The sequence below is a fragment of the Liolophura sinensis genome, chromosome 3, assembly GCF_032854445.1.
Source record: "Liolophura sinensis isolate JHLJ2023 chromosome 3, CUHK_Ljap_v2, whole genome shotgun sequence".
Taxonomy (NCBI): Eukaryota; Metazoa; Mollusca; class Polyplacophora; order Chitonida; family Chitonidae; genus Liolophura; species Liolophura sinensis.
In genome coordinates, this window is record NC_088297.1 from 11,132,466 (window position 1) to 11,146,587 (window position 14,122).

Sequence of the window (14,122 nt, forward strand, 5' to 3'; positions counted from 1 at the left end):
TAGGTCAGACCGGTTGCCCTCACGACCATGAACAAATCCTTCTGGGCTCCGGTACTGTTAAACTTTGTGCCCTTAAACTGTTCATCTTTGTTTGAGCCAGCGTATGTTTTTGTTTTAATGTTGTACGGTTTATAAAAAGCGATGACCGTAAAGTAGTAGTACAAACCCGTGACAGCGTACATATTAATAACATTTTAGTTAATTCTGCTATGGTGATATGGGGACATTTAAATTTTTAAAGGACAACTTTTAAAGGACATACATGAACAGTTTAACATAAAATCATAACTGAAGTAAACTGTGAAGAGGCCTTATTTCACTGGTTACATGTGACCATTGACAGCCAACACTCCGTCGTCTGGTTTTACTTCCGAAACTATTTCATGGCCGTATATACTATTGTAAAAGCTTCATATGGAACCAAAAAGCCTCAATACAATCACACCTCTGCAATGAAAAAGGTACCACACAAACACATGATATGAGATATTTATCTAAAATGCAGGTGAATTCAGAAAGTGGGTTCTTCGATATAATGCCATGGGTTCCAGTACATATTGGGCTTAAGCCTCTTGGTCTATTACATAACCGCTTACCAGGTATATAGCTGAGATCATGCGCAGTAAACATGGGCGATAACTCATACACGGTAAGGGCTTGGTCGGTGTTAAAATATTTATACAACACCCACCAAGGTTTATGATTCCGCTGCATGTTATATTATGCATGACGTTCATTGATTAGTGTAAAGCGGTAAATAATATTTGTGTTATGGAGATCTTTGATAATGTGAAGCAATCGTGTATTGGGAATAAAAGTCTGACACCGTGCACAAAATAGACCTACAGACAATGTGTATTTGCATTTCCTATAAAATTAAAATCAATCTCAAAATCAGGATTACGTATCGTACGGGTTTATTGCTCGTAAATTGATGCTGTTAAAACATTTACAGAACAGTTAGAATATATTCGTAAACTGACAGGAGGTCGTACTTCACCCGTTATGTGTGACAATTTGCCAAGTGCAACACTGTCGTCGATGCTCTGGTATTACTATTACTATTTTAGACCAGTGACGTCTAATAAATTGCAATTGCAATAAATTGCAATTAATATCACTGCATATTTTTTAACCTAATTCTGATTAGGCCATGGTGCTAAAATAACAAACATTGACTGAGGTAGATTGACAAGAGGACGTATTTCACAAGTTACCTGTGACCATTTGACAGCTATCACACTGTCTTTAATTATAATGTTTTCCTGCATAAACCAGGATTCTGCTGGTGGACTAACTATCCCCTAGGCCTTGTCCCTTTGCATTGTTTTAATGGAATTGTATGTTAAATGGGATGACAACACAGCATTTTAAGTAATTCTAGACCGGTGAAGTCTAAAAAATTGCAATTAACATCACTTCATTTTGACCTAATTCTCCTTAAGCTGGGGTACTAGGGCCGTGTAACTTGCCACTGTTCATGCAATTACATGAACAGTGTAAGACGAATACCCGTATTTCACGGGTTACGTGTGATCATTTTGCCAGCCATTACACTGTCGTCGCTGTTCTTGTCTTACTCTCTATGCTGTGTGTCTTTAATTATATCTCTTTAGTCTTTTACATTTATTTATTTATTTGATACTCGAGAATATTTCACTTATACGACGGCGGCCAGCATTATGGTGGAAGGAAACCAGGCAGTGCACTGAGGAAACCCACGACCATCCGCATGTTGCTGGCAGTTTTTTACATAGTACTGGTGCCAACAGTGGCAGATGTGTTTTGTTGACTTTAATTCAATTTGGGAGAAACTAATGCTCACAATTTGCTGAGTTTATTGAGCAGAAGAATCTTTTGGTTTTCTTGCAGTACCACATCGAAGTTTTCATATCGACCACGAGAGCATGATATACATTTAAGAAGTAGATAATCAAAGTTTTCAAAAAGCTTCCCCCCCCCACCCACCAAAGAAAAAAAGGGCTCTTAACAAGAAAAAAATTGTGTCGTATTTGGACGCTGATTTGCAACATCGATGACCTATTCTCACAAGTACGTCTTCTTAGCTTAAACTTTCTCTTTCTTTTCTTTTTAGCCCTGGACTAGCCACTGGGCATTTATTTGTGTTTCTGACCACGCTTTTACAATGTATATTGCACGTGCTCTTGGCGTAGAGTGTGTATGCCATACTTATATGTTCGCTGAGAGTGACCTCCCTTGATTGGGCACTTTCATTGGCCAAGCGAAATAAAGTCACTCAACATGAATGTGCTTTTGCAAAGTTTGGAACAATTTTGCGTAGATGTAAACTGTTGAGCAATCACCCCCATTCAACGGTAAACCAATCTGGACATCGTGGTCAGTAAGGACAAAACCTGTCGTAAAACAGTTGTTGAGGGGACCATTGAAAACTGTACACTAAACTGCGATGGCTTTGGCAACTGTCTTGGAGAGAACACCTGTGAACGTACAGCTGACGGCATTTGCTGGACTTCATAACAGAGAGGATATTTAATTCCAAATAATCGTCGTGCGGGTGATTTAGATTCAACAAGAACAATCCACCTGTTCTGCGACGAGCGAGGAGAGTTCGCAAATCCTTTAGTGTGAAGATTCCTGGCAGAAGTGTGACACTGACAACGTCAACAGTGATGTCATCCTTCACAAGCGCGTTAGCTGTGTTGATATTCTCGCAGTGAACCCATGGTAAAGTCAGTCCTGGATAACGCCTGAAGCGATGTTCGTAATAATGCAGCACCTTTTCTCGAAAATACGGAACACACACGGACGCCTTAAGATGAAGTCCATCCACAGTTCGCTCCACAGAGTTCGGTCTTCCAACACAAGAGTTCGGGCACATGTGTGACTTACGAGGGTCTCTCTGAAGCTTCAGATCCACAGCAACAACAATCGGCTTGAAAGTGTCTTTCTGCAGCACCTTCTGTTCTAAGTAGGAATAGGAAGACGGCTGTGTCTTCTGGTGGTCGATATTAGACACCAAATGTTTGCACATTTGTTTGTGTAGGCTGTCAGTTTTGCCGATAATCTCGGCTGACACATCTAAGAGGTTAACTTTGGTGTTTGCTTCTGCGAGATCACCAAGCCCAACATGTAGCCTGAATTCGTGAGCCTGATTTTTTATCGTGAATAAACACTGAAGAAAGTGTAACAGCAAGGCCTTTAAGGCTGGCGTCGGCGTTTCAAACATATCAAACAACACCCTGAAAACACCACGGGATGTATGATAGTTAGGTGGCAGCGACTGTAGTTTTTGTTGAAGATCAGACGGATTAATGTTTCGCAGATGGTGAGCACAAAGAAACTCTTGTATTGACTTATGCGGGAAGTAGCAGTAGCCAACGGAGTGAAGTCTGGACACTGTGAAATCTCTGTACAACAAGCCAGAATTTAACACATGCCTGCCCAGATCTGCTCCACAAAACGTCTGTACATATTCTTCAGGGAAAACCAAACTGTTCATGGTGAAACCTTTGTAGGCTAGGTTACCTGCCGCTTCTAATAACTCGTTTACTGTAAAAGAAGTTTTATCTTCACCTGAAGAAGATTTCTGAAGTTTGTGAACATACCGTTTGCAGGTAGTCAGTATTACTTCTTTCAGTACGTCTGTGTGGTGTAATGGAATAGCCCCGTCTTTCTCCTCTGCCAGGACACACAAGAGCATCGCGGTGAAAGGATTCACAGCAAGTTCGCGCAGGCGCTTGTTGGTGTCCAAACTCTGAAGAAGCTTGTCTCTGAGTCCGACAGAGCGTCCTTCGAAATATTTTTTGATGTAGAATTGTGTTTCTTTGGTTGAAAACCCGATTATTTTCAGGTGTTTGTCAACGAGTTCGATGAATTCTCCAGACACTTCCGGTCGCCCTGTCAGTAGAATATTACAACGTCTGAGCGAATTTCCGCCAAGGATTTTCAGAATCACATCCTTGCCATTTCCGGTTAGCTCGTCAACGCCATCAATAATGAAGAGACAGTCCTTGTCAACGCCAGTAATGCAGCTGAATATGTCGTCTCCATCCAGTTTAAAATCGTCTGGGAATAGCTGCTTGAGAACACAGTCCTTAAAATCGCCGAACAGAGCTCGAGCTTCCAGGATGAAGACGAGATCGAAGGTACGATCGCAAATTGCCTTATTGGACGTTGCCCAGACATAGGCTAGATGTCGACACAGCGTAGTTTTGCCGAAACCGGCAGGTCCTTCCACAAACGCTACTGTTCTTTTGTTTGAAGACCAGAGAAATTTGGTCAGGAATTTCATGGTATCAGGTTCACCGTGCCTTAGTTTTTCCTCAGATCTGAAACAGATAAATAAATCCTTCATGTTGCATACCCCCTAAAGTGCAAACATGAAATGAAGACTACCGTTAGGAGGTGGTGGAGACGTTCATAATACAAACACGCAGACAGTTGTATTATCAAAACTGTTATAAACTGACGAAAAAAATTCATATGTTAATGTAATTTCATTGGTGCTTTACGCCTTACTCACTAATATTTAACGACGGCAGCCAGCATAATGGTGCGAGGAAATCGTGTAGACCTTCGCAATTGCGACCGTACAGGAAGCCAGCATGAGCTGGACTTGAACTCAGAGGACTGCATTGGTAACTGGGTCATTACGCCGCGCTGACACGCTAACCATACTAGATATCCTTTTTAATTTTTCATGATATTTTAGTATCGGAAGCACTTCGGCGGCATGGAGTAGTTCTGTTACAGTCCTCGTCGTAACAAGCATGACTGAAAAATTAGTACGATGTAAAACACCACACAAATATACACAGAAAAGATAAGAAAACAATAAATGGAACATACTCTATTGATAACCGGTGTTTTAGGGACGGCACAATCGTGAGATTAGTGAACACCTGGTCAAGATTTACTTGAAACCATTTGCACCATGGAAGAGGTTGCAGTTTGGACAGAACACGTTTGTACCATTCGGCAAGTTCAGTCTGTGTCAAAGACAGGTTTGCTGAAAGAAACAGAACAATGGATTAGTTTTTACTAAAATCCGTTCAACAAGCTTATTATTTGTGAAGAGTAAACATTCTAAAAATTACACTTAAAGAAATATTTTCTAAGCAAGTGTTATCTTCTCACAATAAAAGTCTTTTATACCGGTTAGAATCCTGAATTTCAACAAAATGACAATGACAATTTATAGGAGTTTAAGTCACCAAAGAAAAAAAAGAATATACACTTATATTTGTCATTTTTGGTATTATTATTTATCGACGGCCTACTTTGCTGGTGGACCTCTGTCTTGGATGTGACTTCTTTTACATCAGATTCAGATGGCACTGGCCATACAAGCTGACTGTAGAGAACTTTGTCGGCTTTCTCGAGAGTCATGAAGAACATTTGTATAATCGTGTCTGGTTTACGGCTCAGTGTGTCCAAACACCTGCGAAAAGATTACTCTCCGTGATATATGCATTTCTTGGAGACTACTGTTCTGCTAGTTTTAACTGGAATTAAATGAATTCAATTAAAAAACCTTTCCAAACTGTCAATTAAGAATGTCCCACACAGTGGTTACAAATGTTCAAATGTTTTTGTGACGTCATGACGTCACATACCCACCGGGAATGGAGCGAAAAGTAGCAATATTACGAGAAAGGGTGGTGGGACATCAGATGTATTGGATCCATCCATAGCTGGGACATTCCAAGTATAGCAGGAATTCGCTTCCCTAATCACCCAGGACTCTCGTTAAGAGAATAGCACAGGATGTGCTTATTTGTTTGATTGAAATTTTACTCCGTACTCAAGAATATTTCCCTCATAAGACGGCGGCTTGCATCATGGTAAAAGGAAACCGGGCAAAGCCCGGGGGAAAAACACGACCCCCTGCTGGTAGCTGGCAGATCTTCCCACGTGCGACAGGAGAAGCTCTGTTTTACTCGAAAGTAAAACAGAAATGAAAGAAGAAGTGGTCTTGCAAAGGCGTCAGTAAGCTGTCAGTCATAGCCAGAGTAAGTTCTGCTTGTTGAGTGCACAGTTTCTTGCACTGGGGCCTGTCCCCGTTGTGCCATATTGGTAGGCATTACAGCAAAATATTTACATCTTCCTCTCGATGCCTAGATCTAATTCGCACTGGTTCTTCCTTTGTTGGGAACAGTAGTGTAGTCCGTGTATGGTACATAAACTCAAAAGCTCATGCAGTAAACACTAAAGAAACACGATACAAACATTGACTTCCATGGCTGTTGAACTAGGGAACCCTTCTCTTAGAAAGAAAACTGTCAAAATTTAGTGTAAAGCGACACATGTTTCTAGATTTGTGCAGAAAACTTTCAGGGGCATAATCGAAATAGAAAAATCTAGCGAGGGGCCATGCATATTTCACGAATCTCCATTATACTCGTAGCTGTAAAATAAAGACAAACAGTGCCAAGAATATATGACCCCTAGGATAGTTTACCATCTTTGATTCTGGTATACTCTGGTCCATATTTCTAAACCCAGGGGCGTAGAAGATAAACTGGTTTAAGACACCTCTTCTAAATGTCCAATTTCATTCTATTTTCACATATCCTTATTACTGTAAAAATGTATATAAAAGCGTGTCACATGAAATTCTTTATGCACGGGTAAAGGCGCCCGACTTTCAGTTTGAGATTGGCCGGAAGTGCCATAAGCGTTCATTCTGACATTCGATGATGCGCGGTAAGGATCTGTAATGCCTAATACTAGCTCTTTTTTTGATCACACAAATCCATTGCCAACTTGGGCAAGTAAGTGTCTGATTGGATAATGTTCATTGTGTGAAGTTCCGGTAGGAAGACTTTATAGCAGCAATCGGAAAAAGACAGCAGTACACACAGTATTATAAAAGAGTAGCAAAATACACAGCATCTGGATTTAATAAAGACACGTTTCCCATGTAATGTACCTGACAAGGTAAACACGCGATCTGATTGGCCTAGAGAGCACACCTTAGATAAATGGGTCAGAGAGGGTCTAATTATGTAATGGTGCATATCATGCAATGTGGAAACCAAATAATTCACACAACTCAAGCAATTCACTCCCCTAGATATGAATTCGCGCAGTTATGATCAAATGTACGGGTGTCATATCCGGTCTTGGACTGGGAAAAATTTGTATATTCCGCCGCTCTTGCAGTTCGTGTTGCTTTGGTGACATTACGCGGTCGACCACTCCCGTGATACCCTTCGCAATACATGACTAATTGGTGTGAATATATGTATGCCACATGTCGGAAAGTTCTTCAATAATTTGCCAAAGGTTCGTGGTTTACCCCGGGCTTTCAGATTTTCTCCCCCTATACGCAACTGATTACCTTAGTATTAAAATGGACTCTTCTTGAATACGACTTGAAACAATAATCATAGTCTACAGATAAAAATAAATAAATAAATAAATAAATATTGCTAATGCTCGTAGACATTAACGGTATACACACGATGACATTTGGCCATGTCTGGTCTTCTCTGCCTCAATAGTCTCCACTTCATGAAGTGTAAATACACTGCACTGTAACAGGAAATCTCGGAAATTCTGAAAGCCTCCTCTCTCTACCAGTATGACTCGATTTTGTTGGACTAACCACACAGCCATCTACAAAGTGACAAAAAGGATTTCATTCTGTGGGACTAGAGATAAAACCTTCAGGACCCATAGAGAATTTATGTTATACACAATTTCTGACATCAGATTGCTGGATTTTATGTAGAAATTGGTATTATTTTTCATTTTGGAATTAATTATTTTTGTTTCCGGAAGGGCTGTGACCGAATTGGCCTAGACTGATGGTCAGGTGACCGACCACTAGGTCACTGGTTGAAAACTCAGAGTGTTCTCCTTCACAGTGAGTGTAATTCTCAATAATGCCCCGTTTCCTAGCACCATATTGCTGGCTTCTGTCGTATAAGTAAACAAGTAAATAAATAAATAAATAAAAATTCTCAAAAAACGATAAAAATGAATATCATATTTAGACATCTTAAATTCATTTCCAGACGTCTTACAATCATTTGTAAACATCTTAAAATCGTCTACAGATATTCCCAATAATTAACTGATTTTTTGTTCAAATTTGGACCATTTATTTCAGTAGTCTTTCCAGCTGCCTGAATATTTGTTCTAATCATGTTTCTAAAAACAATTAGGCCTTAGGGTATATCCTCAAAGATAGCATATATTGCGGATTTGCTATTTTAAACGGTATCTACATAAAGTTAAGACTTCCAGATGTCTACTGACATTATCTAACTTTATGTGGAAAATCGATGTCCAGTTTTATCCGGAGTTTCCCTTCGACCATCCCACTCACTTCAGTCGCTATATTTAGAAAAATGATTGACCTTTTCTGATTGAGTTACCTCCCCGTGTAATGTAGACGACAGGAAATATTCAGTGATATTCAAATGTCAAACACAGCACTAATTATCCAGCCTACCGTGTAAATGCAGATCTGTCATATAGATCGTAAGGAATTGCGAATACTTTATAACACATCATCGATAGAAATGGGAATCGTATTTGGCTTAGTAGAGTTATAATTCGATTTTAAATGTTATGCTCTTTACGTGTGCTTTTCACTTGCAAACGTTGCATTGTTGGAATCCCTATACCTGATTAGCATGTTACTCTGTCGAACTTGCAGATTACACTCGTGGGAGATTTCCCCTTGTAATTCTCTTAATTAACATTTTTCGAAACAAAATAATCCTAGGGTGTTTAGTTAGGAGCCCAATTCCTTCCATTTTTGTATTTCATTGAACTAACCAAAAAAAGCGAATTTCTTTCGGCAATGTTGTCCTTTAACAGGGTGAAGTTTATAGGCAGCTGTGCCATAATCTAGAAATTGCAGTTATCGCCCCTGAGAGGAAGTTGAAAAAGTACTTGTACGCATGCTCACTTGTCCCAACAAATCAGGGCTGGCGAAGTGTTAACGACGTTGTCACGTAGGCTTTAAACTGAGGTACCCATGTGATAATATATTTATGGAATGGCATTTTCCTTTCTATTCCAGCCATGGCAAATTAATTTTTATTTTTATAACATTTAACTAATTTCGATGTGTCTTGAAATTTATTTCATATATATGGATGGTTTTCTGGAATGTATCTGAAACTATTTCAATAATTTGCTTGAAACAAATTCAAGATATTTGATATGAATTCAAGATATTTGACATGAATTCAAAATATACTAAACAAAGTGCCTACGATCTTCTCATGGAGCTGTAAAATTATCAAAACCTTGCGGTCCTAAAGAGAATAGTAATGGGGCTCAAATTAATGTTAAACAGAACACCGAACTGTAACAGTCAGTGAAATTATTATTCAAAATGATACTCACATTACCATGCAGAAAAAACCACGCAGAGCCTTGGACACCATCAGTGTCGTTGGTTGGTAAGGTTTCTGTAGGCACATGCATCTCTTCAAAGTTACCGGATGTGGTCTTGGAAGATCCCTTCATCCTTCCATGCACATCAAATGTCTTTCGTGGCATTGTTCTAAAATCACGGATTTAAAACTTTCAATTTCAAACTGTATTAGTTACTTTAACTCCAAACCACTGTATCCTAATGGACAAGGTAGGACGAGTGGGGGGTGGGGGGGTAGGGGGGATCAATACATGTGTCTTTCATCTAACCATAAGTCGCACTACATAAATGTTAACCTCACTCAGTATTCAAATACAGCAAAAGACAATTGAAATTCAAAAGACTACATCCTAATGAGCAGGAGGAAAAGGGACGAATACATGTCTCACTTAAAAAGGTTTTACCTGACAGTGTAGTGGTACAGTTCAATGTTAACCTCGCTAAATATTCACATACAGCAATAGAGAATTGAACTCCAAAAGACTACATCCTAATGAGCAGGAGGAAAAGGAACGAATACATGCCTCACTTAAAAAGGTTTTACCTGACAGTGTAGTGGTACAGTTCAATGTTAACCTCGCTAAATATTCACATATAGCAATAGAGAATTGAACTCCAAAATACTACATCCTAATGAGCAGGAGGAAAAGGGACGAATACATGTCTCACTTAAAAAGGTTTTACCTGAAAGTGTAGTGGTACAGTTCAATGTTAACCTGGCTAAATATTCACACATAGCAATAGAGAATTGAATTCCAAAAGACTACATCCTAATGAGCAGGAGGAAAAGGGACGGATACATGTCTCACTTAAAAAGGTTTTACCTGACAGTGTAGTGGTACAGTTCAATGTTAACCTCGCTAAATATTCACATATAGCAATAGAGAATTGAACTCCAAAAGACTACATCCTAATGAGCAGGAGGAAAAGGGACGAATACATGTCTCACTTAAAAAGGTTTTACCTGACAGTGTAGTGGTACAGTTCAATGTTAACCTCGCTAAATATTCACATACAGCAACAGACAATTGAACTCCAAAAGACTACAACCTAATGAGCAGGAGGAAAAGGGACTAATACATGTCTCACTTAAAACAAGTTTTACCTGTCCATGTAGAAATGCAGCACAATGTTAACCTCGCTACAGCAAAAGACAGTTGAACTGCCAACGTCCTAAAGGACACCAAAAACAAATGTTGAATACATCTGCATTCTTTCTAAAAACTTTAACCCCCTTATTATTTTTTTGTGCAGCCCAAATCAGTTGGGCTCCAAACAACTATATCTTACGGAATATGGAAAAAGTATGACGAATAAAAGTGCGCTTTGGAAACTTTACCTTCTCGATATATTCGTACAACACAAGTCCTTAAGATTCCAAAAAACTGTATTATAAAGAATAAGAAAAACAAAAAACGTCTCGGCCAGCAATATCCTGTGTAATTTGCAGTTGAACAGGTGTCTTCGTAGTTTTAAACTTCTTTTCCTTAAGGCTAGCTTTTATAAACTAGATGACACTCATCGAGATGTACAAATTCCCCACTACAGACAAAGGGACAATACTCTGCATTTGTGTCGTTTCTAACAATAGCTGGTTGCCAAAGAATGGTTTACAAAATTCCTGGATCAGCACCAAAACGGATTGCATGGTGCTTGTGTCAGGGCTTAAATGTAACGGATTGCATGGTGCTTGTGCCAGGGCCAAAATGTAACGGATTGCATGGTGCTTGTGCCAGGGCCAAAATGTAACGGATTGCATGGTGCTTGTGCCAGGGCCAAAATGTGCAACAAGTTTCATTAAATTCCGTGCCATATTGTTTCTGTTAAGCTGCTGGTCCAGAGATAAACGTCTTGTATCGGTGCATAGATTCATTCAACTACAAACAAAAAAATATCCTGGAACTTCATCAGCATCAAAATGTGCGCACTGTTGCTGCAAAATCCACGTACACACTCTTAACAACCATCAGGCAATGGTTAAAATGGTTATAAAACGGTGATGAATGGTAAAAAAAAAACTGTAAAGAATTTTGAAGAATCGTACAAAATACTGTGAAGAATGGTGAAGAATCATACAAAATACTGTAAAGAATGGCGAAGACTCGTCAAAAAAAACGGTGAAGAATCGTTCCTGGATCCGGATCCACTCTTGGATCACCGCCAGTATTTAGTTGACTTGCCCTTGGCCCAATTAGGTCAAACTGTATGCCGAATTTCAACCTGATCGGTCTATAACTTTTTACCGTTAAGTTGCTAGACTGGAAAAAAATAATCTGTTAATTTTAGCAGAAAAACTGTTATCTGAGTGATGCTAGAATTTACCTTGTTACTGAGACATGTGACACTGAGCCATATTCAGCATAACACTCCGTTAGTCTAATACAATCATTCTGTTGAATAAGTAGACTATGCGTACTACATATAACAGAATAACCTGCTGCAATGACGGGATATGCCCATATTACCAGAATACGTTCTAGCATAACTCATAAAACCGATTTTCAGTCAAAATTAACATATTATTTGTTTTTTCGGAGTAATCCACAGACAAAATAAACGCAAACAAAAATATAACTTCAATTCGCAGAGGTAATAATAAATTTTATAGAGCTGAAAAACTATATTATTTAATGGTCAGTAATCAAACATTAACAGCTGAAACGACCGCACTCAGAAAATAGGTCAAGTAAGTACTTAATACTTACCTGTAGATATTATCTGTATCTGTAGTATACTGTATCTTTGGTATATTTTCCAGTAGAGGTAATTGTATAAATATGAAAGCAAATTGACTTTTGAAATACACGGTCTGGATGTGCGCGCAAAAAGCACTACTGAAAGCTTGTTCACCTCACCAACATGTCACACAACAAATAGCTTTTTGCAAAGTTGTAAAAACCCAGACTGTCCCCGAAATGATGCGACGTTTACGCCAAACCGGTTCTGGAGACACACTCCTCACACTGCATGCGCCGATCCCCAAGCACGTTTTAGATCACTGCCGGCCTCTACTAGAGACATTTGCACAGAAATCTGAGCAATGTCAAGCTTTCTTATGTCACGACTATGAGACATAAATGGAAGTCAGAAAAAGAAATTCTCTGTCTCAACCTAGAGTATTATACTACTTGATACCTTATCCCAGCCTTTTCCAAGGTAAGCTAAGGTGATTCCGGCTCGCCTGGCACACATTAGGTTTTTTTTAAACATTGACAGATCTGCACGCGGACATTGGTGATGGGTTCCAAGCAAGCCCACGTGTGTCGCACAGGGTTCAAATGTCAAACTTGTCTTGTGTTGACAGCAGAAATATATGAGGGGCAGAGAGTGGCGCGTGCACTGTAAGGAGTATGTTTTATAGGTCAGCATTCGGAAGCGGTGATAATATATATATAATACCTGCACAGTATGGACAAAACTGTACGCATTGGTGGGGCTTACCATGGCATACAAAGGTAGTCCTATATATAGATTACATGAATGGACACCTCGTCACGATAGTGCACATTTGGCCGACATACTTTTAGGGTCAATAATTCCCGAATAACATTTTACATGGGTAAGCGTTTTTGTGCAAAATAGGTAAAAAATATAAAGTTGACATTCAGCTGAAGTTTCCACTGAGGGATTCCACCCCCACCCCCCACCCCCACCCCGCGCTTAGACGTGCAACTGAAAATATTCTTGAGTATGGCTTTAAACTACAAAATTCCACCGGGTTATAAATGTGCCAGGAATATCTAAGTTCGTTGTCTCCTTTAAATAGTTACTATTTATGCTTGCAGTTTAACGACGTACAGTTACAATTTAAATGTTTTTTTTACTGAAGTTTTATATCTGTTAATGTGATGTTACATTTCACGCCTTACTCAGGAATATTTCGCATGTCATTTTTCTATAGGGTCTTGGAAAGTGAAGAGATATCTAATACAGCGCTAAGAAGAACGTTTACGACTAATTTGGTCAATAGGTAATTTCATGGTTTTCAAATGATGTCGGTGACTTTTGACATAAAATAAAACAAGTTTCATGGACAACTTTTCGAATAACGTATTTAGTTGGTGAGGAGATAAACTAGACAAGATGTTCCACTAGACTAGATGGATATACAACTTTTTGGTTCGTTAGCTCAGAATTTCGATGTACAGCTACTAACACTGTTTCATAAAGTGAATGACATCATCGCTTTTCGAAAAATTAAAACATACCTTACCTTGACAGTTTTTGGCCAAGCAAAGCTAAAGCTAAACCAGCTTTTAGCTAAGTCAGACTGTTGGCGTATTATCAGTACCTGTATGACCATCCGACAGCAAATGGAGTCTTAACTGAATAGGCCTCTAAGTGAAATAGAGTTATTTGGGAACGCCTCTTCCGGGTGTAGCATAATGGACAGTGTAACATACGATATCTTTCAATAAAGCACTCGGGCTAAAGTGGGTTAAACTGCTGTGGTTTCTTGACTGTGTGCAGTGTATACTGTACACACAATGTTTTGCTGATAACTGGAGTGTGTATATATATATATATATATATATATATATATATATATATATATATATATATATATATATATATATATATATATATATATATATATAATTCAATGGAGACATGTACCTGCTGTATATATCATACCGGAGTCCTCGAATTACGTAGACGCTCATTTGATCAATAACTTTACATGATATTGATATATTGGTGCATATTGGTTTTGGTGTTTCGTTAAGACATATAAGACGATAT

General features: G+C 38.9%; 1 protein-coding gene across 2 annotated transcripts; it reads right to left on the reverse strand.

The window, feature by feature from the left end:
- Positions 1–548: 548 nt before the first annotated feature.
- LOC135463697 (NLR family CARD domain-containing protein 4-like) lies at positions 549–13,709 on the reverse strand. 2 transcript variants are annotated; one of them, XM_064741081.1, is made up of 6 exons: positions 13,593–13,709; positions 9,349–9,508; positions 7,448–7,602; positions 5,262–5,422; positions 4,831–4,990; positions 549–4,310 (listed from the first exon to the last, which is right to left on the reverse strand). In XM_064741081.1, the coding sequence occupies exons 2-6, from the start codon at positions 9,502–9,504 to the stop codon at positions 2,360–2,362; spliced, it is 2,583 nt and encodes an 860-aa protein (XP_064597151.1). In that variant the 5' UTR covers positions 9,505–9,508; positions 13,593–13,709; the 3' UTR covers positions 549–2,359. The 2 variants fall into 2 exon arrangements, with proteins under 2 accessions (XP_064597151.1, XP_064597153.1); XM_064741083.1 differs by lacking the exon at positions 7,448–7,602.
- Between the last annotated feature and the right edge of the window lie 413 nt (positions 13,710–14,122).

Excerpts from the sequence above, each read along its gene's own strand:
- LOC135463697 (XM_064741081.1), bottom strand. The coding sequence starts at position 9,504 with ATGCCACGAAAGACATTTGATGTGCATGGAAGGATGAAGGGATCTTCC. Across the intron at positions 7,603-9,348 it reads GGTTTTTTCTGCATGGTAAT|ATGGCTGTGTGGTTAGTCCA; the intron begins GTGAGTATCATT and ends GTCACTTTGTAG. Across the intron at positions 4,991-5,261 it reads GACAGAGGTCCACCAGCAAA|CAAACCTGTCTTTGACACAG; the intron begins GTAGGCCGTCGA and ends TGTTTCTTTCAG.